Source organism: Mixophyes fleayi, chromosome 8, assembly GCF_038048845.1.
Source record: "Mixophyes fleayi isolate aMixFle1 chromosome 8, aMixFle1.hap1, whole genome shotgun sequence".
In the NCBI taxonomy this organism is placed as follows: domain Eukaryota; kingdom Metazoa; phylum Chordata; class Amphibia; order Anura; family Limnodynastidae; genus Mixophyes; species Mixophyes fleayi.
Window position 1 is genome coordinate 7,315,518 of NC_134409.1, and position 24,632 is coordinate 7,340,149.

The 24,632-nt window shown below is 47.4% G+C and overlaps 1 protein-coding gene across 5 annotated transcripts in view; it reads left to right on the top strand.

The window, feature by feature from the left end:
- Nucleotides 1–24,632, top strand: part of FGGY (FGGY carbohydrate kinase domain containing) — a 158,737-nt gene that overhangs the window by 124,090 nt on the left and 10,015 nt on the right. For all 5 annotated transcript variants that reach the window (XM_075181756.1, XM_075181757.1, XM_075181758.1 and 2 more), the window contains one exon: nucleotides 5,394–5,488. In XM_075181756.1, the coding sequence (XP_075037857.1) occupies nucleotides 5,394–5,488 (95 nt within the window). The remainder of the gene's footprint in view (nucleotides 1–5,393; nucleotides 5,489–24,632) is intronic.

Genomic DNA, 24,632 nt, shown 5'->3' on the forward strand with positions numbered 1-24,632 from the left:
CTCAAACCATTGGCTTTACGTGAGCCCAAAAGTTATGCCAACTCTGCATGTTTTTTTTTGTTTTTTTTACTATTGTAGACCTAAAACAAAAATAAACTGTTTTCTAATAAATTTATAGGGTGGGAATATTGGTTCAATCCACATTGGCTTCTTCCACACAAGTGACAGGTGCATTTAAGATACAGGCCGAAATGAGCCTCCACTTAACTTGTATGATTCAGATTGTACCGATCAATTGTTGGCATTACTGCCTCTAAATAAAATACAAGCTATTATTACAGTATGTTTCTAAGTAACCCTTATCAGTATCCCATCTGTGTTATCTCCTCCGCACGTATCAGACTTTTGCAGAATCTGCTGGAATCCACTTTGCTCCGTTCAGTGGAATTTGAGCAGAGATGTGGAAAGTATTTTTGTTTGCTAGGATACAGAGATAAAACATTGGTCTATTATGCTTTAAGCGGACAGCCCTAAATGATGAGCCAGTGTAAATATGCAGCTCTCCAGTACGGGGATTCCCTTCTTTCAGTTTTTTTGTTTTTTCTCTTGGCCTCTGAAGAGATGTCAGGAGTTTATCATCAGCAAATGTTTCTATCTGGTTTATATTAGGAGTAATTACATGGGGCGCTGGTCGCCATGGAAATGTCACAATTTACTGCAGGGGAAATATTTTATTTTCCGTCCCCATTTCAGGTCTGACTGAAACAGAACAAAACTGTCTAATGTTCCTGCTTAAACAGCCAGATGCTGAGCAGCTGAAGTACAGGGGGCTAGGACTGTCATACCTACCGACAGCGCCACTAACCGATGCGCCTTCAACGCCACAGGGACAAGCGCTGCATTGAAGGGGTGTATCTAGGGGAGGAGGCTGGGAGTGGTCTATTTAGGAGAGGAGGCTGGGGGCGGTGTATTTAGGGGAGGAGGCTGGGGGCGGTGTATTTAGGGGAGGAGGCTGGGAGTGGTCTATTTAGGAGAGGAGGCTGGGGGCGGTGTATTTAGGAGAGGAGGCTGCGGGCGGTGTATTTAGGGGAGGAGGCTGGGGGCAGTGTATTTAGGGGAGGAGGCTGGGGGCGGTGTATTTAGGAGAGGAGGCTGGGGCGGTGTATTTAGGGGAGGAGGCTGGGGGCGGTGTATTTAGGGGAGGAGGCTGGGGGCAGTGTATTTAGTGGAGGAGGCTGGGGGCGGTGTATTTAGTGGAGGAGGCTGGGGGCGGTGTATTTAGGAGAGGAGGCTGGGGGCAGTGTATTTAGGGGACGAGGCTGGTGGCGGTGTATTTAGAGGAGTAGGCTGGTGGCGGTGTATTTAGAGGAGGAGGCTGGGGGCGGTGTATTTAGGGGAGGAGGCTGGGGGCGGTGTATTTAGAGGAGGAGGCTGGGGGCGGTGTATTTAGGGGAGGAGGCTGGGGGCGGTGTATTTAGGGGAGGAGGCTGGGGGTGGTATATTTAGGGGAGGAGGCTAGGGGCGGTGTATTTAGGGGAGGAGGCTGGGGCGGTGTATTTAGGGGAGGAGGCTGGGGGCGTTGTATTTAGGGGAGGAGGCTGGGGGCGGTGTATTTAGGGGAGGAGGCTGGGGGTGGTATATTTAGGGGAGGAGGCTGGGGACGGTGTATTTAGGGGAGGAGGCTGGGGGTGGTCTATTTAGGGGAGGAGGCTAGGGGCGGTGTATTTAGGGGATGAGGCTGGGAGTGGTATTGTATTTAGAAGAGGAGGCTGGGGACGGTGTATTTAGGGGAGGAGGCTGGGGGCGGATCAGCGCAGCATTGAAGGGTGTATATAGGTTATGAGGCTGGGGTGCGGACTATTTAGGGGAGGAGGTTGGGCGGCTATTTAAGGGAGGAGGCTGGGGGCGGTCTATTTAGGGGAGGAGGCTTGGCGTTCTATTTAAGGGAGGAGGCTGGGGGCGGTGTATTTAGGGGAGGAGGCTGGGGGTGGTGTATTTAGGGGAGGAGGCTGGGGGTGGTGTATTTAGTGGAGGAGGCTGGGGAGGGTGTATTTAGGGGAGGAGGCTGGGGGCGGTGTATTTAGGGGAGGAGGCTGGGGGCGGTATATTTAGGGGAGGAGGCTAGGGGCGGTGTATTTAGGGGAGGAGGCTGGGGGCGGTGTATTTAGGGGATGAGGCTGGGAGTGGTATTGTATTTAGAAGAGGAGGCTGGGGACGGTGTATTTAGGGGAGGAGGCTGGGGGCGGATCAGCGCAGCATTAAAGGGTGTATATAGGTTATGAGGCTGGGGTGCGGACTATTTAGGGGAGGAGGCTGGGCGGTCTATTTAAGGGAGGAGGCTGGGGGCGGTCTATTTAAGGGAGCAGGCTGGGGGGTGGTCTATTTAGGGGAGGAGGCTGGGGACGGTGTATTTAGGGGAGGAGGCTGGGGGTGGTCTATTTAGGGGATGAGGCTGGGGGCGGTGTATTTAGGGGATGAGGCTGGGGCGGTGTATTTAGGGGATGAGGCTGGGGGCGGTGTATTTAGGGGAGGAGGCTGGGGGCGGTGTATTTAGGGGAGGAGGCTGGGGATGGTGTATTTAGGGGATGAGGCTGGAGGTGGTGTATTTAGGGGAAAAGGCTGGGGGCGGTCTGGTTAGTGGAGGAGGCTGGGGATGGTGTATTTAGGGGAGGAGGCTGGGGATGATGTATTTAGGGGAGGAGGCTGGGGACAGTGTATTTAGGGGAGGAGGCTGGGGACGGTGTATTTAGGGGATGAGGCTGGGAGTGGTCTATTTAGGGGAGGAGGCTGGGGGCGGTCTGGTTAGTGGAGGAGGCTGGGGATGATGTATTTAGGGGTGGCGGCTGGAGGCGGATCAGCGCATCATTGGAGAGACATATTTAGGGGAGAAGACTGAGGGGCGAACCGGAGTTTATGAAGAGCTGGACACACCCCTGTCCTAATTCCAAAATCCTACACGCCCATGCCTAGGAAGGCAGAATGCTGTGATTGACTTTTTGCTTTCATTTATCCTGCCGGCATCATACATCAATGAACATTTTTAATTAGTGCAGAATACTTTTATTTATATTATATAGGTTGAAAGCTTTGGATCTCTGGTCCATGGAGCTGAGCAGCGAAGGAAGAGAATCAGTACAAAAACCAATCAGCCTCATTTACCATATGGACCTGCGCTGCTTCCTTATTTGCACCTAATTGTCCCCAGGTGCATTTCGCGCTCCACACCCACTTCCTGCTCTGTGGAAACAGCTCCGTAAAAGGGGGATGTGCCCAGCGTTGCGGGTTTGTGGATGCTCTGGAAAATGCTACCTACTTCCCCCTTCATTAATATACAGTTTTCAGCTTATATACTGGTTTATTGTCTCTGAATCGTGAGAGTGAGGGGATGTTGGAACCCTATTACATGTGTCACTTTTTATTACATTAGTGTAAGTGCTACCTCAATCAAATAATTCCATCTCGTCCTTGTAAATGAACCTAATGGCTGAATTTCCGTATCTTGAAATCTAAGTATCAATCTTCTTAACTTCCCAAATGTTCCTTGAATATAATGGCCTATAAATATTTTCCCATTAATGTCCTCGGCACCACCCAATACAGAGGCAGCGATAAAACATTAATACAGATTTCTGCAGCTGTGGTTTGTGCCTGAACGGCTCCTGAATTTATGTCTGTGGACATGAAAGCAGAGAGCAGACACAACGCGTCTGAGCTGAGCAGGTATTAAGCCGTTACATTTATACAGTGTGGTCACAACCTGCACCTGCCTAGCGCGCCATTGTTTAGTGACCTTGTCTGCGCCGCCTGTTGATGATGTCATCGCCTTTTAAGTCAAAGGCCAATAGACATTTTCCTAATTTTTCAAAGAGCTCATTAAACCTTTAAGTACAGTACAGCGTTGTTGTCCTGATTAATTAGAAGCTGCTTCTGTGAAAATAATTTCCTTGGCGTTATAGGTCATTGGAGTTAAATGATGCTCAGTGATTCACTAGGTATTTACAAAGGCAAATCATGTTTGTCCGTGGTGTGTAATGGCAGTGTAGCGTGAAGTCCCAATGATGGCACTTAATGAGCTCCAGACACTACGTACTAGATAGAATCAGTGAAATTTGTTGCGGTTGGGAAGGAGGGTGATACAAGAGAGGGTCAGTCTGTAAGTATCTCAGGATAACGCCGGCTATTATATGGTTATAATATTTGTCTCTCCCCCTTTCTCCTGGTATCCAATTTCATTCCTTAAGTAACACTCATAGAAATGCCGGATAAAGCTTGAACTTTATTCAGAAGTATTACACACGTCTAACACACAATAATCATACCTACATAAGCGGTTACACATATTGCTCTTTATTATCAACCATTATAGACTCTGTGTGACTCCTGTTATGCTTGTAACAAACACTTCCCTCAAGATCACAGGGTTATCTTATACATTTTAAATTGTAAAGTGTTACATTTTACCCACTGTCTGCAAACACAGAGTAGACAGCAAATTTTTGGGTTGAGCCTATGTCCATATATGTAGCTTATCACTTCACTAGGAACCAGTGACATCACTGAAAATGCAGCCAATCCATTCACTAGGAACCAGTGACATCACTGAGAATGCAGCCAATCTATTCACTAGGAACCAGTGACATCACTTAGAATGCAGCCTATCCATTCAGTAGGAACCAGTGACATCACTGAGAATGCAGCCTATCACTTCACTAGGAGTCAGTGACATCACTGAGAATGTAGCCTATCCAGTCACTAGGAACCAGTGACATCACTGAGAATGCAGCCTATCCAGTCACTAGGAACCAGTGACATCACTGAGAATGCAGCCTATCCAGTCACTAGGAACCAGTGACATCACTGAGATTGCAGCCTATCAGTTCACTAGGTGCCAGTGACATCACTGAGATTGCAGCCTATCCATTCACTAGGAAACAGTGACATCACTGAGAATGCAGCCTATCACTTCACTAGGTACCAGTGACATCACTGAGATTTCCGCCTATCACATCACTTGGAACCAGTGACATCACTGAGACACTTTGTTTTGTATTGTTTTGAAAATTGAATCACCTGACACATTGGCAGGGTACGTTATGACACAATTGTACTTATATTAGTGCATTTCCCAAGGAGGCCTTCAAAATGAAACTTAGTTTTAGTGACCCTTTCTGGGCTTTGATTTTTTTGAAAGGGTACAAAAGAAAATATTTTATGTGGATGAGTCGAGTCATCAGTTTACAATGTTTTGATAAGATAAAATAAATTAAACTTAGTGGTTGATGGACTGTGAAGTCTTTACATGATTCTGTTCTTGAGTTTTCCTTCATTTGCTGTTTATATTCCTTAAATATCTCAATAAAAACAAATTGCACAAACAAAAATTAAACTGTAGATTAAAAAAATAAATAACAGCAATTGGACTCTGATGGAAAGTGTGTGTCTGTTGTGTGTAGGCCTGCCAGTCATCTTATCCAGGGAGGTGGAGTCTGTCCTTGTGGGCGCTGCCATCCTCGGAGCCTGCGCATCAGGGGATTTCACATCCATTCAGGTAAGTTCCCTCACAGAACGCTAAATGTTTGTGATGTCTGCGTACATAGTCGTATGTGTATAGGGAGTTGGTGATGCCGGATTCACTTGGGTGTCTAAATAAGGCAAAATGCTGCTGTATCACTGAAGGACCACAATTTCTGCTTCCTGCCATATAGATTGTAATCCATTTATAAACAGTTGGATATATGAAAAGTGTTTCATACAGAGGTGCGTTTGACACCACAATCTTCCCAGTTCTATCCAGCTGGAAGTCCTTGCTCCTTCCACTATATAACTCTCAGTCTGTGGCTTCCTGATGCCTCCATTCCCCTCCTCACATCATGTCACTGCCCTGTCACATGCAGCCCTGTCCTCACTGACACATCACTCATCTCCTGATATACTCTGTGCTGCTATGGACCCTGCTCCTTCCACTATATAACTCTCAGTCTGTGGCTTCCTGCTGCCTCCATTCCCCTCCTCACATCATGTCACTGTCCCTGTCACATGCAGCCCTGTCCTCACTAACACATCACTCATCTCCTGATATACTCTGTGCTGCTGGGGGACCCTGCTCCTTCCACTATATAACTCTCAGTCTGTGGCTTCCAGCTTCCCTCCTCACATCATGTCACTGCCTCTGCCACATGCAGCAATATCCCCACATTAATGTACAGGTCACTCATTTATTCAGCTTTGAACATTCCAAAAGACCTGATTGGCTACAGTTTGCTGTGTACCTGCCCACTTCAAAATTTAGGATATATGGATGAGCAAAATCTGATTATTGAATACAATAAGGAGTTCAGACCCTATTTAAACACACTCTAAACACAGTCAATTATAATTAAACATTCCTGTTGTGATAGGAAACTCAATTTTGTTTTCCACATTTCTGCTGACACCTAATTATAAATAATTGGGGAATCCCCCCCACTGTACAGCGCTGCGGAATGTTGTGGCTTCCTATAAATAAACAAAAATAATATTTATCGGACTGTACAGAATACGTTGGTGCTATATAAATAAAACATGATATTATTATCATTATTACAGTTTTGCAGCATAGTTAATCTCTTAACATTGCTCATTAATAATATATATATAAATGTATTTATTATGTATGTTTCTGGCTACTATTCCTGCATATACGGGGTAACCTGCAGTGTTTTCTTTTCTTTTCTTTTTAAATTGTGGTTGGTTTATATTTTATATACTAATAACAAATGTGTTTTTTTGAACTTCTAGAGGTTGCGTAAGTTTATACATCTGGTTCTGGATATATAATATAATTGTGTACGCGATGTAATGTTAGCTCTGGGAATATCGTCTACGTTCCCTCTGTGTGTTTCTTTAATGCTTTGTTTATGTTTGGCTGCTTTCATCTTTGAGGTTACTCTTTTCTTTTCTTTTACGCTGGTTAGTATAAAACCGCTGCAGTTCTGTGGCGTAGAAGAGAAAGGTTCATTCGTAGGGTACATATGGCAGTTAGTGGTCAGTGAACACGAGTTTAACTCGATGGACGGTTTTGTATTGAAGCTGGGGCGCAGTGTGAACAAAACATCCCGCAAACATCATTCAGTGGTTTATAAGGTGAGTTTGGTCTGAGCACCTTATAGGAGGACACTTCCGAACCGCATCCCAATCGCCTGCCTCCTGGTGGTGTATACGTTGGTCCTGCGCAAACACTGCCATCTATATCTGTATAGCCATGAGAGTCAGTAGAGATCTAGGTGTAAATACACAGATTGAGATGCCTGATGCTTTTGCTGGTGAACATTCAGTTGTCATCTCCTGCACGTCCTCACTGTGTGGGGATCGAACAACTGGTCGCCAGCAAGATCATCACAGCAGCACAGACTATTTCAGGAGACAAGTTGTCTGACTTTGTGGGAAGCAGTAACCTGTCCACTGGTGATTATGTGGCTGAGAGTTATATAGTGGAAGGAGCAGGGTCCCCCAGCAGCACAGAGTATATCAGGAGATGAGTGCCGTGTTAGTGAGGACAGGGCTGCATGTGACAGGGGTAGTGACATGATGTGAGGAGGGGAATGGAGGCATCAGGGAGCCACAGACTGAGAGTTATATAGTGGAAGGAGCAGGGTCCCCAGCAGCACAGAGTATATCAGGAGATGAGTGATGTGTTAGTGAGGACAGGGCTGCATGTGACAGGGGCAGTGACATGATGTGAGGAATGGAGGCAGCAGGAAGCCACAGACTGAGAGTTATATAGTGGAAGGAGCAGGGTCCATAGCAGCACAGAGTATATCAGGAGATGAGTGATGTGTCAGTGAGGACAGGGCTGCATGTGACAGGGCAGTGACATGATGTGAGGAGGGGAATGGAGGCATCAGGAAGCCACAGACTGAGAGTTATATAGTGGAAGGAGCAGGGTCCTCCAGCAGCACATAGTATATCAGGAGATGAGTGATGTGTTAGTGAGGACAGGGCTGCATGTGACAGGGGCAGTGACATGATGTTAGGAGGGGAATGGAGGCAGCAGGAAGCCACAGACTGAGAGTTATATAATGGGAGGAGCAGGGTCCCCCAGCAGCACAGAGTATATCAGAAGATGAGTGATGTATTAGTGAGGACAGGGCTGCATGTGACAGGGGCAGTGACATGATGTGAGGAGGGGAATGGAAGCAGCAGGAAGCCACAGACTGAGAGTTATATAGTGGAAGGAGCAGGGTCCCCAGCAGCACAGAGTATATCAGGAGATGAGTGATGTGTTAGTGAGGACAGGGCTGCATGTGACAGGGCAGTGACATGATGTGAGGAGGGGAATGGAGGCAGCAGGAAGCCACATACTGAGAGTTATATAGTGGAAGGAGCAGGGTCCCCCAGCAGCACAGAGTATATCAGGAGATGAGTGATGTGTCAGTGAGGACAGGGCTGCATGTGACAGGGGCAGTAACATGATGTGAGGAGGGGAATGGAGGCATCAGGGAGCCACAGACTGAGAGTTATATAGTGGAAGGAGCAGGGTCCCCCAGCGGCACAAAATAGTTATGTGAGGCTCCTGATTCAGGAAGATTATGGTGTCAAGCTCTTCAGTCAAACTTGTTATTTTATTTAGTGTACTAGAGAACATAGGCTGAGATTACTTACTAAAGCATCAATGAATACTGAATACAGGTAACAGTGATGTATTTCCACCTTGACCCAACGTAACTGGTTCACATTCAGCTCATGTTTTCTCTATCTACCTAACTGTATTCAGTTACCCCAAACAATTACCCCTCCCCCATTTTGACAGAACTGTGTTGATTATTTTGTCCCCGTTTTGTACTTTTTTACTGTTGGGAGTTATAGAATTGAGGTTTGTTTTCTTTTTAATTCACTATCACAATTGGAAAACAAAGTTTGAGAATGGGAGCAGATAATTGTAATAAAGTTAGTCTGTAAAACGTGTTGGTGAGATTGAGATGAAACATTGGTATCAGCTGTCCTCACACGGCACATTCAGAGTTTTTCATGCCTTTTGCCTGCTGCAAATACACTCAAAAGCTTTTTTTATGCATTGACATAGATTTCCGTCCATTTGAGGTGAAAAAAAGGTGAAACGTGCGGCATGCTGTGTATATATAACTGACACTGTGCAGACATGACCAGTGCCATCAAGGTGCTCCTTTTTTCATTGGCACTTACAGCAAACCAGTCACCTACACACAGCTACACGATAAACTGGTATCAATATTCATGAGTATTAATGAGAGTATGAGAACATCTCTGTGACATCATCAAACTCTAGGACACAGTGTAGATTTCAGCACATTGGCTCTGATTGAGCATATACAGGGCATTCAGCCCACAAGACAGCCCCCACCAACAGATAATTGAAATAATGCTTCAGGTGTTATAGTACAAAACAGTGTGGGTGGATGTACGACTTCATAACTGATTTTATCAAGAATGCTATGTGTTAATATTGCAACTAGGCTGCTATTCAGGCTGTTCTCCCCTTTAATCCATGTGTTAATTACGTATTAAAACCACAATGAAAGTGTAAAAGTTTGTTTTCCTTCTGTGTTTGTGCAAATTAATTGCTGGTGCACCCGTTTAATGTCCCTAGAACATTGCTGTCAGTAAATCAAATGTTACGGTATCGTTAACAGGAATCTGGACGACCTTTGATTAAGGCTCGCCAATAGTTCCGTACAACTACTGAACTGTACAAGGGAGGGGTTCTGGCTGAGGAATTTAATATTTGTTTTATTCATTCTTTTAACAACTGTAATTATGTGTCCACTCTTCAGACACGTATTACTGCTGCAAATCACTTGTTGAGACTGTATGCCCAGATGCGTTGGCACACTAACGGCTTTGCAGCTGCTGAGGAACTAGAAGTTTCAGCATGCCCTACCAGCCAGTAGCAGGGAACCTTAAAGCAGCTTGTTTTCATACAGGGTTTTATTTCTGATTTACTTTTGGAAACTTTGATACAAAAACTCTGTACAATGAAAGAAGGATACAACTTAAACAAAAAGATCTTTCCAACTTATTTAATGTTGACTTAAGAGCCACAGACGATTAATTACAAGCGCTGTAAAAATAGGAACTCGTTATAGGAAAAAGGTTGGTTTTTTTTTTGGGTTTTTTTAACAAACCACAATATAGTTGTAGAGGAACATCTCCATTTAATTCCGGAGACTCTTTCCGTTCAACAGGGACTTTGCTACATCAGTAAAATAAATTAGCGCCACCATATCCGCGCCCCACTTTCCTTCCACTGACTCAGAGGGAAGTTTGCTATAATAGACTGTAACACATGAAGAGGGAACAGAGCTAAGTGTGACTAGTTTTGGACAGGAGAGAACAGAACGTCGCTGTAGCTGCTCTTTGACAATATTAACACCTGACGTTCAGCTCCTGAAACTTCCTGACTCGATTCTCTAACCAAGGATTGTAAATGACTCCATAATGACAGGAGTCGCCCAGAACCTGTACATCGCCTTAGGGAACATTTTCAATTACACAGATGTCTTCAGAACTTAATTTCATATAATTATTGTGATAACAGAACACAATGTTATGTATCCTTAGACTGGGAACAAGCCCATTAATCCATCAATGATACAAATTGACACTATTATATGGAAAGGTTTCATTAAAGTACCACAGAAGGCTTCTATCTGTGCATTTCTTACGTTAACCATTGTCTGCTTGTTTGAAAAGAGGCTTTTTACCATCACACGACTTTCATTTATTGGCTTTTCTGCAAACCAACTTTCAGCTGCCCTCTGTGCTCTTCACCAAGGCCGATATATCTACTAGTCAGTTGTTTATCTCCATTGCTGTAAGATACCGCGCAGTTTAGCTGTACTCTGTTCATTGTTTGCAAGTGTCTCCAGGGAGCAGCTCTGTATCGTAACCAAAGGCAACAGAACTGTGCCTAGATGATATATATGCTTTGGTGAAAAGCAGAGAGGGAAGTAAGAAAAATAAATCAATGCATTTAGTTACAGTTGCAGAAGGGCGTATATGATCTGATACACTAATGTTGTCTGACGGAGGAAACTGCTTTTAATTGGCTACTCTTTAAAACCTTTAATGTAGGAAATGGTATTAGTTGTGCATTTATTTATGTATTTTGATCCTCTGGCCCCTGTGCGAATTATCAACAGAACATTGTTACAGACCATTAATTTGTTGGTTATCATCCCAATTCATTTTTTTGTGACTTTACCACTGACGACATTAAATGTAGGGCTAACTCACAGCTCTTCATTCCTCCATCTTTCTATCAGTGGTGTTCAGCAAAGTGTCTGATAACATCTCAGAGACTCTTACAAAAATAAGACAATTTCTTGCAGTATCACTTGTAGCCAACAGGTGGTAGTACTGAGTCAAACCATTCTTAATTATAAGACCCTTGCACTTTTGTAGTAAGCTATAAACTATTTCAGGTCAAGGTTACTATAGACTGAGTTTAATGTGTGTTGTTGACATATATGTGTTTGCATTGTAGAGAGCTGTATATTTTATTAATTTAGTTTCTTGTTAAAGTGAAGTCCTACCCCTAACATCCCCCTCCTCCCCCAAAGAACCTATTAAAAGCCTGAATCTTTCCCTATGAGCCCTGGGGCAGACGTTTGCTGTAATGTAATGCAGTGTTACACAATGAGTATGGTGTAACAGTAAATAATCAGTTCTGTTACACTGACATTACACAAGGCTTTCTCTCATTTTATAACTGGAGGTGGATTTGAGTATGTTCCAAGCTGTCAAAAAAAAAAGTCAAAATAAGTTCATAGGTGACTACAATGTTACCTGCATTTCGTGACTTTATTATATTGTTGAAATAAAGTTTTGCGAAATTCCTCTTCCCTGCACCCCACACAAGTTATAATGCAGAAGTATAAAACCATTGATCGCTTTGCATTCATCTAACAGGATGTTGAAAGCAGGAAAACCAGAGTCATCCTAATCACACCGGATATTCATAGAAGTAGTAACCACACAGATACCTCAAACCTCATTCAGAGATCAGGGGCTTGAGCTCCAGAAATCAGTATTCTCTTCAGGCTGTGTAGTAAGCTCATTGAGCCAGTTAACATACAAAGCAGCACGTCTAGTATGCTAATGAAGGCCACTGCCACTCCCCTGCTCTACAGTCGTATTCTACACCAGTGAAATGTGAGGACTGGGAGCTGGGACTTGTTCTTAATAGCGGTGACAGGTCCTCATTGTAGAGGCAGACAATTTTGTGCATTAAATCTATATAAGTGAGGCAGCACTAAACCCCCAGCTAGTGTCTAATGGTACTGCCCATATAATGGCTGCCAGCATGTGTAGCTGAAAGGTGCACTTTAAGCACCATTGAGGATGGGAGGAGCAGGAGGGGGGGGGGGGGGGGAGAGGCTTAAACTACCCCGTCCTGTATAGATAGCTGCGTATAAACCAGTCACCTGATGTGACCCTCTAACCTTCAAATGTGCCTCACATTATACTTAAATTTAGTAACAAATTGAAACAATATGTGTAGTCACAAATTGCATCAATCTGTAATAACGTATCTGCAGCATTTTAATGTAAGATAAATGTGGTAAAAGCTATAACAAGGAATCTGACGATCTAAAGTAACTTGTGGGTGATGTTGTGCCCTATAACAGAGAACGTCTGTCCACATGTGTAAGTGTAGCCACAAATGATACCTAACTGGACCTGCCCAAACATCCCTTACCCGGCTTTACTGACGTAAGCTGGAACTACGCTGCTCTTTCCTCGGAGGATGGAGGTAGACTGTGCGGTGAAGACTTCATGTTCTTCCTCCTGTTGCTTCGTGACCTCCCTTTGTTGTGCCCAGGAGGTCACAGGATGTGAAGTTGCCCAGTCTGGGCAAAGTATAAAATAAAGTTCAGTCTTCTTCCCTGTTTACAGACCCGCTGAGCTTCACCCATTATTCAATAAGAGATTGGGCTTGTGGTGGAACCTGGCGGGGCATAAGGTGGAGAATAAAAGCTGGGGCCAACAGGTCATAAAGCAGAGACAATGACCAATGGGGTATAAAGCGGAAGGAGCCACAGGAGCTCAGGTTTAGGCTTAGGGGAGTGCAGTTGTCGGCTTGGGGGAGTACAGGTGAGGGCTTGTGGGAGTGCAGGTGACGGCTTGTGGGAGTGCGGGTGACCACCTGGGGGAGTGCAGGTGACGGCTTGTGGGAGTGCGGGTGACCACCTGGGGGAGTGCGGGTGACCACCTGGGGGAGTGTTGGTGACGGCTTGGGGGAGTACAGGTGAAGGATTGGGTGAGCGCAGGTGACGGCTTGTGGGAGTGCGGGTGACCACCTGGGGGAGTGCAGGTGACGGCTTGAGGGGAGTGTTGGTGACGGCTTGGGGGAGTACAGGTGAAGGATTGGGGGAGTGCAGGTGACGGCTTGGGGGAGTGCAGGTGAAGGATTGGGGGAGTGCAGGTGACGGCTTGGGCGAGTGCAGGTGACGGCTTGGGCGAGTGCAGGTGAAGGATTGGGGGAGTGCAGGTGACGGCTTGGGGGAGTGCAGGTGAAGGATTGGGTGAGCGCAGGTGAAGGATTGGGGGAGTGCAGGTGACGGCTTGGGGGAGTACAGGTGAAGGATTGGGTGAGTGCGGGTGACGGCTTGGGGGGAGTGCAGGTGAAGGATTGGGGGAGTGCAGGTGACGGCTTGGGGGAGTGCAGGTGAAGGATTGGGTGAGCGCAGGTGAAGGATTGGGGGAGTGCAGGTGACGGCTTGGGGGAGTACGGGTGAAGGATTGGGTGAGTGCGGGTGACGGCTTGGGGGGAGTGCAGGTGACGGCTTGGGGGAGTGCGGGTGACAGCTTGGGGGGAGTGCAGGTGACGGCTTGGGGAACACAGGTGAAGGATTGGGGGAGTGCAGGTGAAGGATTGGGTAAGTGCGGGTGACGGCTTGGGGGAGTGCAGGTGATGGCTTGGCGGAGTGCAGGTGAAGGATTGGGTGAGTGCGGGTGACGGCTTGGGGGGAGTGCAGGTGACGGCTTGGGGGAGTGCGGGTGACAGCTTGGGGGGAGTGCAGGTGACGGCTTGGGGAACACAGGTGAAGGATTGGGGGAGTGCAGGTGAAGGATTGGGTGAGTGCGGGTGACGGCTTGGGGGAGTGCAGGTGATGGCTTGGCGGAGTGCAGGTGACGGCTTGGGGGAGTGCAGGTGAAGGATTGGGTGAGCGCAGGTGAAGGATTGGGGGAGTGCAGGTGACGGCTTGGGGGAGTACAGGTGAAGGATTGGGTGAGTGCGGGTGACGGCTTGGGGGGAGTGCAGGTGACGGCTTGGGGGAGTGCGGGTGACAGCTTGGGGGGAGTGCAGGTGACGGCTTGGGGAACACAGGTGAAGGATTGGGGGAGTGCAGGTGAAGGATTGGGTGAGTGCGGGTGACGGCTTGGGGGAGTGCAGGTGATGGCTTGGCGGAGTGCAGGTGAAGGATTGGGTGAGTGAGGGTGAAGGATTGGGTGAGTGCGGGTGACGGCTTGGGGGGAGTGCAGGTGACGGCTTGGGCGAGTGCAGGTGACGGCTTGGGGGAGTGCAGGTGAAGGATTGGGTGAGCGCAGGTGAAGGATTGGGTGAGCGCGGGTGACGGCTTGGGGGAGTGCAGGTGATGGCTTGGCGGAGTGCAGGTGAAGGATTGGGTGAGTGCGGGTGAAGGATTGGGTGAGTGCGGGTGACGGCTTGGGGGGAGTGCAGGTGACGGCTTTGGCGAGTGCAGGTGACGGCTTGGGGGAGTGCAGATGAAGGATTGGGTGAGCGCAGGTGAAGGATTGGGTGAGTGCGGGTGAAGGATTGGGTGAGTGCGGGTGACGGCTTGGGGGAGTGCAGGTGACGGCTTGGGGGAGTGCAGGTGACGGCTTGGGGGAGTGCAGGTGAAGGATTGGGTGAGCGCAGGTGAAGGATTGGGGGAGTGCAGGTGACGGCTTGGGGGAGTACAGGTGAAGGATTGGGTGAGTGCGGGTGACGGCTTGGGGGGAGTGCAGGTGACGGCTTGGGGGAGTGCGGGTGACAGCTTGGGGGGAGTGCAGGTGACGGCTTGGGGAACACAGGTGAAGGATTGGGGGAGTGCAGGTGAAGGATTGGGTGAGTGCGGGTGACGGCTTGGGGGAGTGCAGGTGATGGCTTGGCGAAGTGCAGGTGAAGGATTGGGTGAGTGAGGGTGAAGGATTGGGTGAGTGCGGGTGACGGCTTGGGGGGAGTGCAGGTGACGGCTTGGGCGAGTGCAGGTGACGGCTTGGGGGAGTGCAGGTGAAGGATTGGGTGAGCGCAGGTGAAGGATTGGGTGAGTGCGGGTGACGGCTTGGGGGAGTGCAGGTGATGGCTTGGCGGAGTGCAGGTGAAGGATTGGGTGAGTGCGGGTGAAGGATTGGGTGAGTGCGGGTGACGGCTTGGGGGGAGTGCAGGTGACGGCTTTGGCGAGTGCAGGTGACGGCTTGGGGGAGTGCAGGTGAAGGATTGGGTGAGCGCAGGTGAAGGATTGGGTGAGTGCGGGTGATGGCTTGGGGGAGTGCAGGTGACGGCTTGGGGGAGTGCAGGTGATGGCTTGGGGGAGTGCAGGTGAAGGATTGGGTGAGCGCAGGTGAAGGATTGGGGGAGTGCAGGTGACGGCTTGGGGGAGTACAGGTGACGGATTGGGTGAGTGCGGGTGACGGCTTGGGGGGAGTGCAGGTGACGGCTTGGGGGAGTGCGGGTGACAGCTTGGGGGGAGTGCGGGTGACAGCTTAGGGGGAGTGCAGGTGACAGCTTGGGGAACACAGGTGAAGGATTGGGGGAGTGCAGGTGAAGGATTGGGTGAGTGCGGGTGACGGCTTGGGGGAGTGCAGGTGACGGCTTGGGGGAGTGCGGGTGATGGCTTGGCGGAGTGCGGGTGACGGCTTGGGGAAGTGCAGGTGACGGCTTGGGGGAGTGCGGGTGATGGCTTGGGGGGAGTGCGGGTGACAGCTTGGGGCGAGTGCAGGTGATTGCTTGGCGGAGTGCAGGTGAAGGATTGGGTGAGTGCGGGTGACGGCTTGGGGGAAGTGCAGGTGACGGCTTGGGGGAGTGCGGGTGACAGCTTGGGGAACACAGGTGAAGGATTGGGGGAGTGCAGGTGAAGTATTGGGGGAGTGCGGGTGACAGCTTGGGGGAGTGCAGGTGATGGCTTGGCGGAGTGCAGGTGAAGTATTGGGTGAGTGCAGGTGACAGCTTGGGGGAGTGCAGGTGAAGGATTGGGTGAGTGCGGGTGACGGCTTGGGGGAGTGCGGGTGACAGCTTGGGGGAGTGCAGGTGATGGCTTGGCGGAGTGCAGGTGAAGTATTGGGGGGAGTGCAGGTGACGGCTTGGGGGAGTGCAGGTGACAGCTTGGGGGGAGTGCGGGTGACAGCTTGGGGGGAGTGCAGGTGACAGCTTGGGGAACACAGGTGAAGGATTGGGGGAGTGCAGGTGAAGGATTGGGTGAGTGCGGGTGACGGCTTGGGGGAGTGCAGGTGACGGCTTGGGGGAGTGCGGGTGATGGCTTGGGGGGAGTGCGGGTGACAGCTTGGGGCGAGTGCAGGTGATTGCTTGGCGGAGTGCAGGTGAAGGATTGGGTGAGTGCGGGTGACGGCTTGGGGGGAGTGCAGGTGACGGCTTGGGGGAGTGCGGGTGACAGCTTGGGGAACACAGGTGAAGGATTGGGGGAGTGCAGGTGAAGTATTGGGGGAGTGCGGGTGACAGCTTGGGGGAGTGCAGGTGATGGCTTGGCGGAGTGCAGGTGATGGCTTGGCGGAGTGCAGGTGAAGTATTGGGTGAGTGCAGGTGACAGCTTGGGGGAGTGCAGGTGAAAGATTGGGTGAGTGCGGGTGACGGCTTGGGGGAGTGCGGGTGACAGCTTGGGGGAGTGCAGGTGATGGCTTGGCGGAGTGCAGGTGAAGTATTGGGTGAGTGCAGGTGACAGCTTGGGGGAGTGCAGGTGAAGGATTGGGGGAGTGCAGGTGACGGCTTGGGGGAGTGCAGGTGAAGTATTGGGTGAGTACAGGTGACATCTTGGGGGAGTGCAGGTGAAGTATTGGGTGAGTACAGGTGACATCTTGGGTGAGTACAGGTGACGGCTTGGGCGAGTGCAGGTGACAGCTTGGGGAGCGCAGGTGAAGGATTGGGGGAGTGCAGGTGACGGATTGGGGGAGCGCAGGTGAAGGATTGGGGGAGTGCAGGTGACGGATTCGGGGAGTGCAGGTGAAGGATTCGGGGAGTGCAGGTGACGGCTTGGGGGAGTGCAGGTGAAGGATTGGCAAGAAATCTTTTTCTACTTGCTGACCCATTTTAAGTGGGTCACCTCTATGGGGTGTGTAATTTATTGCTTAAAAAGAATATTCAATTACACTTTACTTCTGATAGAAGCTGGAGTAGAAAGTGTGAGTTTGAACATTGCTTTTTAATCATCGTATGCAGAAACGTAATGTTTGTGTTCTCAGACATTTGCAGGATGTCGCTGCCTAATCCCCCACAGATAATAACTTGTAGTGACCTATAATACTGTGGGAAGCGTTAGTCTTCTATCTGAACTGACCCTTAGTAAACTCTGTCATCTGACTTGGTGAAATGACATTAAGTTTGGATTGGGCTGAGGGGACCGAGCCTCCTGTATCCATCTAACTATCAGTTTCATCTGTCAGCAGCTTCAAGAGGTGGGAAACGGGGGGGGGGGGGGGGGGGGGCTTCTATAGTCAATGCAACTTGTCACAATACCAGCCCCCTCCCTTAATAAATCCATGATACTGCTGACCCCTTCAAAATTAATAGCCGAGACATTTAATTGGTTTGTAAGAAAATGCAGACAGCTCGGAAAAGATGGACTTAAATGCCCTTAGCTGTTACATGCTGCTCGTATGGTTCTGTCCATAAAGGTATTGTACAGTGTTTGTTGTGTCAGGAAGTCTTTTAAAGAGACGCTAACCCCCAAAAATCAAAATGTTCAGATTTGACCCAAAGAGGTAGAAATACATTGTTGAGTGTTAACCCGCCGTTCCCTGCAGCTCTGTCATAATGTAGCGTATTATCCCACCCCCAATACACACTCACACTCACTCTATTACAGACAGATAAAGCCCCTCCCACATCTATTGGGCAATGTCTTCATGGAATCTGAGATAGGTCAACAAGCTGGGACACCAGTCATTTGATCTGCATGGTTTTTTGGGGGCTCTAGGTGGAAAATTGAAAGGGACTCTCACTTTATCAGCCACAGTCCCGCTTTTTGGAATTCACTAACATGAGACGTATCTGTTCTTTTTAAGGTATTTTTCTAAGGAGCTAGTTAGTCTTTATGCAAACGCTCAGTACTTTCTATCACACAATTAGATTTACCCCAGATATTTACCCCGCTGTATAATCTAGTTCTCCTGTGTATAACTAAACTGTGCACTTCATGCAGCACAGTCCTGGGGCAACATGTACCGAGCTACTATTTGCCTTTTTGAGTGATTTTATTGGGCGAGTTTTAACCCACCGATGTATGAAAGTGAGAGTCTATAGTAAATCGCTAGTAAACTGATATAACCAAAATTGACACAATACAAATCGCCCTCCCTACTTCTGGCCATTCTAAGAATACAAATCGCCATATACATGAAACTGTGATTTTGCAGACCGCCCGAGATTGCTGTGAAAATTGCCAGAATGGACACGCGGCTGGGCCGAAATGTAAAATGTAGACTTAACCTCATGTATCAAACTCCCATTGTCCCATAGATTGTAAGCTTGAGAGCAGGGCCTTCTCACCTCTTTGTCTGTTTTACCCAGTTTGTTTATTAGTTTACTATGTTTGTCCCCAATTGTAAAGCGCTACGGAATATGTTGGCGCTATATAAATAAATGATGATGATGATGATACACTATATGGACAAATGTATTCGGATGCTTGACCATTGCACCAACAGGGACTGTAATGACATTGTATTCAAACACATATACTTTAATATGGAGTTGGTCCCCCTTTTGCAGTGATAACAGCTTCCAATCTTCTTGGAAGACTTTCCACAAGATGTTGGAGTGTGTCTGTGGGAATTTGTGCCCATTCGTTCTGTAGAGCATTTATGAGGTCAGACACTGATGTTGGGCGAGAAGGGCTGGCTCGTAATCTCCGTTCCAGTTCATCCCAAAGGTGTTAGATGGGGTTGAGGTCAGGGCTCTGTGCGGGCCAGTCGAGTTCTTCCACACTAAACTCCTCAAACCATGTCTTTGTAGTCCTTGCTTTGTGCACTGGGGCACAGTCATGTAGAAAAGGGCCTTCCCCAAACTGTTGCCACAAAGTTGGAAGCATAGCATTGTCCAAAATGACTTGGTATGCTGAAATATTATGATTGCCCTTCACTGGAGATAAGGAACTAGCCCAAACCCTGAAAAAGAGCCCCATAACATTATCCCTTCTTCACCAAACTTCAAAGGTGGCATAATGCAGTCAGGCAGGTAACGTTCTCCCAGCATCTGCCAAACCCAGACTCACCCATCTGACTGCCAAACAGAGAAGTGTGATTCGTCACTCCACAGAACACGTTTCCACTGCTCCACAGTCCAGTGTCGATGTGTTTTACATCATTCCATCCGACGCTTGGCATTGGTCTTGGTAAAGTGAGGCTGCATGCAGCTGCTCGGCCATGGAAACCCATCCATTAAGCTGCCGCTGCACAGTTTTGTGCTTACATTAATGTCAGTGGAAGTTCGGATCTCCTCAGCTATGGAATCAGCAGGGCGTTGGTGACATTTACGCTTCAGCAGTCGTTGACCCGCTCTGTGATTTACGTGGTCTTCCGCTTCGTGGCTGAGTTGCTGCTGTTCCTAAACGCTTCCACTTTCTAATAATATCACAGTTGACCGTGGAACATCCAGCAGGGATGAAATTTCATGAACCATCTTATTACAAAGGTGGCATCCTATCACAGTACCACGCTGGAAGTCACTGAGCTCTTCAGAACGACCCATTTTGTATCACAAATGTTTGTACATGGAGACTGCATGGCTGGTGCTGGCTATTATACATCTCTGGCAACGTGTCTGATGGAAACACCTCAATTCAATAATTAACAGGTGTGGCCAAATACTTTATAACATCATGCTTTTATATTTCTGTTGAATCTCAGGCAAGTCTCTGTTTCTGATGAATCTCCAATGAGTTTGACTAAACCGGTGGGATAGGTGGTTATAAAATCGAAACACATCGCTGGGGATTGAATTTTGGAATGTCAAAATCACAGTTTAATACATATGGCGATTTGATCTTAAGCAATTTGCAGCAATTTGAAATCGCTGAAAAATCCCAGCTTGTTACATTTAACCCCCCCGGGCTGTAGAACTGAGGCGCACAACATACCAATATGCCTACAGTCTTAGTTCAGGGGTAACTTTCTGGGCTCCTTCATATAGATGATGTTGCTGTACCCCTAGACTTTTCTGTCTGATTCCCGCTTTCTACATCTCTGCTTCCTGTTGGTCTGGACAAACCACCACCTGTTAATGTAAATACACTTGTTACATAGTAACAAAATATATTTGTTATGCTGCTGGTGTCTCTTTAAACAGATTCCAGAAGAAAACAAACGCTGCTTGTGTTCCTTGAGTGTTACTGTAACCACTGGATATCCACTCTTGTGTTTTTCTAAACTATTTCTATGAACATATATATACCAGTCTATAACACAGCATATTTATGTAAAAACAGTTTACTGGCTTTCCACAGAAATGTTATAATAATAATCAGTGTCGGACTGGGGCATGAAGGGCCCACCGGGGAACTGCAATGCTAGGGGCCCACCAGAGGGGGTGTGGCCAGTCATCATAGAGGCGAGACTAGACGCTAGAGGGGGAGTGGTCAGCCCACGAAGGACAGCTAGCACCATAGTGTAGTATATAAAGAATGCAGTGTGTGTATAAAGAGTACACAGTCTGACCTGCCCCTTAGATTGGGCAGAACAGTCACCATAAATCGGTATTGTCCCACTAGACCAGGCTTGGCTAACCTGTGGCACTCCAGGTGTTGTGAAACTACAAGCCCCAGCATGCTTTGCCAATATATAGCAGCTTATTGCTGGAAGGGTGTGCTGAGACTTGTAGTTTCACAACACCTGGAGTGCCACAGGTTAGCCAAGCCTGCACTAGACTCAGAATTTTTGACAGACTGTCCTACCTGTTGTTGTCACTTTTACCACCTGCAGCTGCTGGTTTCTTTAGTTGCTGCTTGTCTGGATCTTGGAATGTTGAGGGCCCTATTTGGAAAAAATAATGGGTACATTTAGAAGATTCCAACCAGCCCTGGCATTAAATCAATAGGACCAACAATTAATACTTAGGCCTTCCTCCAGCCACAACATTAAAGTTATAGTATTCCCATTTAATAAACCTATTTCCCTCCCCCCAGACAGCCCCTGCAATAAATCGCATTTATGTATAATACGTATAATAAATATACCTATTTCCCGCAACCGTCACTGCCATTAAATAATTCATATTCACATTTAATTAAAAGCCCCCAAACCACCCCATCTTAAATTAAATTGTCCCACCTTCACCCTACAAAGAAAATAGCACCCATTATTTAGCTACCACCTACCACACACACATTACATTGCCACAAGCCCGCTGTGCCATCACACACACATTACTGTGCCCCTTAATCACCATGCTGGGCCTCCTTATGATCAGACTGCGCCCTCCATGCTGTTTTTGCCCCCCCTTCATCACCCTGTGTCATGCTGCTTTTGTTTCCCCCTTCTCCTGGCCCCCCTTAACTCTGCCATCATGCTCCCCCTTCACTCTGCCTTCATGCTCCCCCTCCACTCTGCCTTCATGCTCCCCCTCCACTCTGCCTTCATGCTCCCCCTCCACTCTGCCTTCATGCTCCCCCTCCACTCTGCCATCATGCTCCCCCTCCACTCTGCCATCATGCTCCCCCTTCATGCTCCCCCTTCACGCTCCCCCTCCACTCTGCCATCATGCTCCCCCTTCACTCTGCCTTCATGCTCTCCCATCATGCTCCCCCTTCATGCTCTGCCATCATGCTCCCCCTCCACTCTGCCATCATGCTCCCCCTTCACTCTGCCATCATGCTCTCCCATCATGCTCCCCCTTCATGCTCTGCCATCATGCTCCCCCTCCACTCTGCCTTCATGCTCTGCCTTCATGCTCCCCCTCCACTCTGCCATCATACTCTGCCTTCATGCTCCCTCTTCATGCTCCCCCTTCATGCTACCCCTCCACTCTGTCTTCATGCTCTGCCTTCATGCTCCCCCTTCATTCTGCCTTCATACTCTGCCATCATGCTCCCCCTCCACTCTGCCTTCATGCTCCCCCTTCATGCTCCCCCTTCATGCTCCCCCTTCACGCTCTGCCTTCATGCTCTGCCTTCATGCTCTCTTCTTTCTTCCATTCCCTCACTTACCTTTTCTATCTGATTCTTTATTCTCTTCTGTCTTCTGTCTTCTGTCTGCGGCGCTCCTCACTGAATGTCGGGCGTGATGACGTCACGCCCGGCATTCAGTGCGCACGGAGCCAGCGCCGCAGACACGCAAGGTTTTTTTTGTTTTTTTTTGTCTTCAGTTACTCGCTCCCCCACCAACGAAGAGGGGAGCGATCAGGGTCGGGGCCTACCGGGGGATAGACCGGTCCCCCGGCGGGCCAGTCCGACCCTGATAATAATAATGTCTGTCAATGCGCTTTTCTCCCCCATCTCTATACTGTGCAGTGGTGAATCATCAACTATTTTGAGAAGTTACAGATCCATTAATACTGTGCTGTCATCCACAACTGCTTAACCCCTTAGGAGGTACATGGAGATGAAGAAGCAGAGCATGTTTGAGATACGATAACCCTAATCCTTATTACAGTGCTCAATATGTATTGTTCTTGCAGTGCTGTACGGTGTGACACCATATATATATATATATATATATATATATATAGAGAGAGAGAGAGACTTATACATATATTTATGCTGCTTCTGTGCTGTTTGCAGCCTGTTGTAAAGCTGCTTTGAGTACAGAAACCAAGTATGTCCTAGTGATCATTCTTTAGAACGCATTCTGTCATCGGAATTTTGAAGGTGTGTATGACAAAGGGTCTGAGCCCCTTTATTCTATACAATTTCCAACGTTTGATCGTCTTGTATGTCTTCACTTTTGAAGTGGGCGGGGATAGAACAACCTGTATCCAATCAGAAGATTGGCATTTTGGAAATGGTACCAAACAGACCATTCAGTCAATCCCCATTGCCCAGCATGTCCGTATTGTGCTAGAACTATTGCCCTCAAATTGCCCTATTTACTCAGGGTAAATGACAAATGTGGGCAGGGGGTATGTTCTGCCCGTGTGATGCGGACCTTACCAGTGTCCACTGCCATAAAACAGATGTCTATACAACACCCCAAACCTGGAGAGAGTTTGCTTTTAAGTTCCGTGCGCAGTATTGTTCTGTACTATGTTTTGATTGATTAATATTTTCATACTACACAAGTTTTTGTTTTTTTTCCACCAACAAGAAAAAAAAAGCTGATTTAGCTCCTTAGTTGTAAATCTTGTGGCCTTGACGACATAAACAGATGACTACTTAGGTGTTTTTATGTGTCATTTGGGGCAAATATAACATACAGGTTAGAAATGAACAACTGTATTTCAGAGGAGATGTTAGGACCCAGTTCTCACTTTTTTTTTTTTTTTGTTTTTAAAACATGTTTCTCTTTCCAAAATACATATAAATTACAATGTGCCAGTTTCAAAACAGCGTTGCAAAACTTTTTTATTTTTATTTTGCAGAATGATATTAATTTTGTTACAGCGCCCTCAGTTGGAGACTCTTGGAATTACAATAATTTTAAAAAGTGCAGTAGGTCATAATTTTTGCTTTAGATCTTTAGAAAAGATGCTGAACTATGTGTAAATGTGCATTTAATAATTTTAATATAACAAGTATGATTTGAGGAACTGATTGTGCAATGGACAAAATAACTATTAAGTTACACTGTAAATGCTGGGACAAATTTGATAGCAGCCAATTAACCTACCAGTATGTTTTTGGAGTGTGGGAGGAAACCGGAGCACCCGGAGGAAACCCACGCAAACACGGGGAGAACATACAAACTCCACACAGATAAGGCCATGATCGGGAATTAAACTCATGACCCCAGCGCTGTGAGGCAGAAGTGCTAACCACTGAGCCACTGTGCTGCCCACAGTGCAAGCATGGAGGAGAGAGCTGCACGTTTCCAATCTCATCCATATTTGCCTCCGTGCAGTTCCTTTCATCATCACCAGTTATTTTATTATTATTATTATTATTATTATTATTATTATTATTATTAGATATTAGCGGACATTATGGGAGGTGATTACTCCAAGGAATGTATCTCATGCATTTCGTTTTTGGCCCGAAGATTAGATTTTTCTCCCCTGAGAGGCTTAACTGCCATTTGTCACACCAAGAAATTTGTTTTCCCTCTGGATCATCACAATTTGAATTTACTAATGGTTAAATTTGATGGGCCTGTGGTTTTTTTTAACCTCACTACCTATTTAAAGTATATATCCATAATAGATGAAACTGTCTGAATTGCTGAGTTAAGCAGTAAAATAATCCCCGTGAACCCTGCTGTGCTCTCAAACTATATTTACCAACGTTTTATTCGGTGAGATTTTGGCCATGAATTTGACAGCAGATAAGAACCACTTGGCCCATCAATTCTGC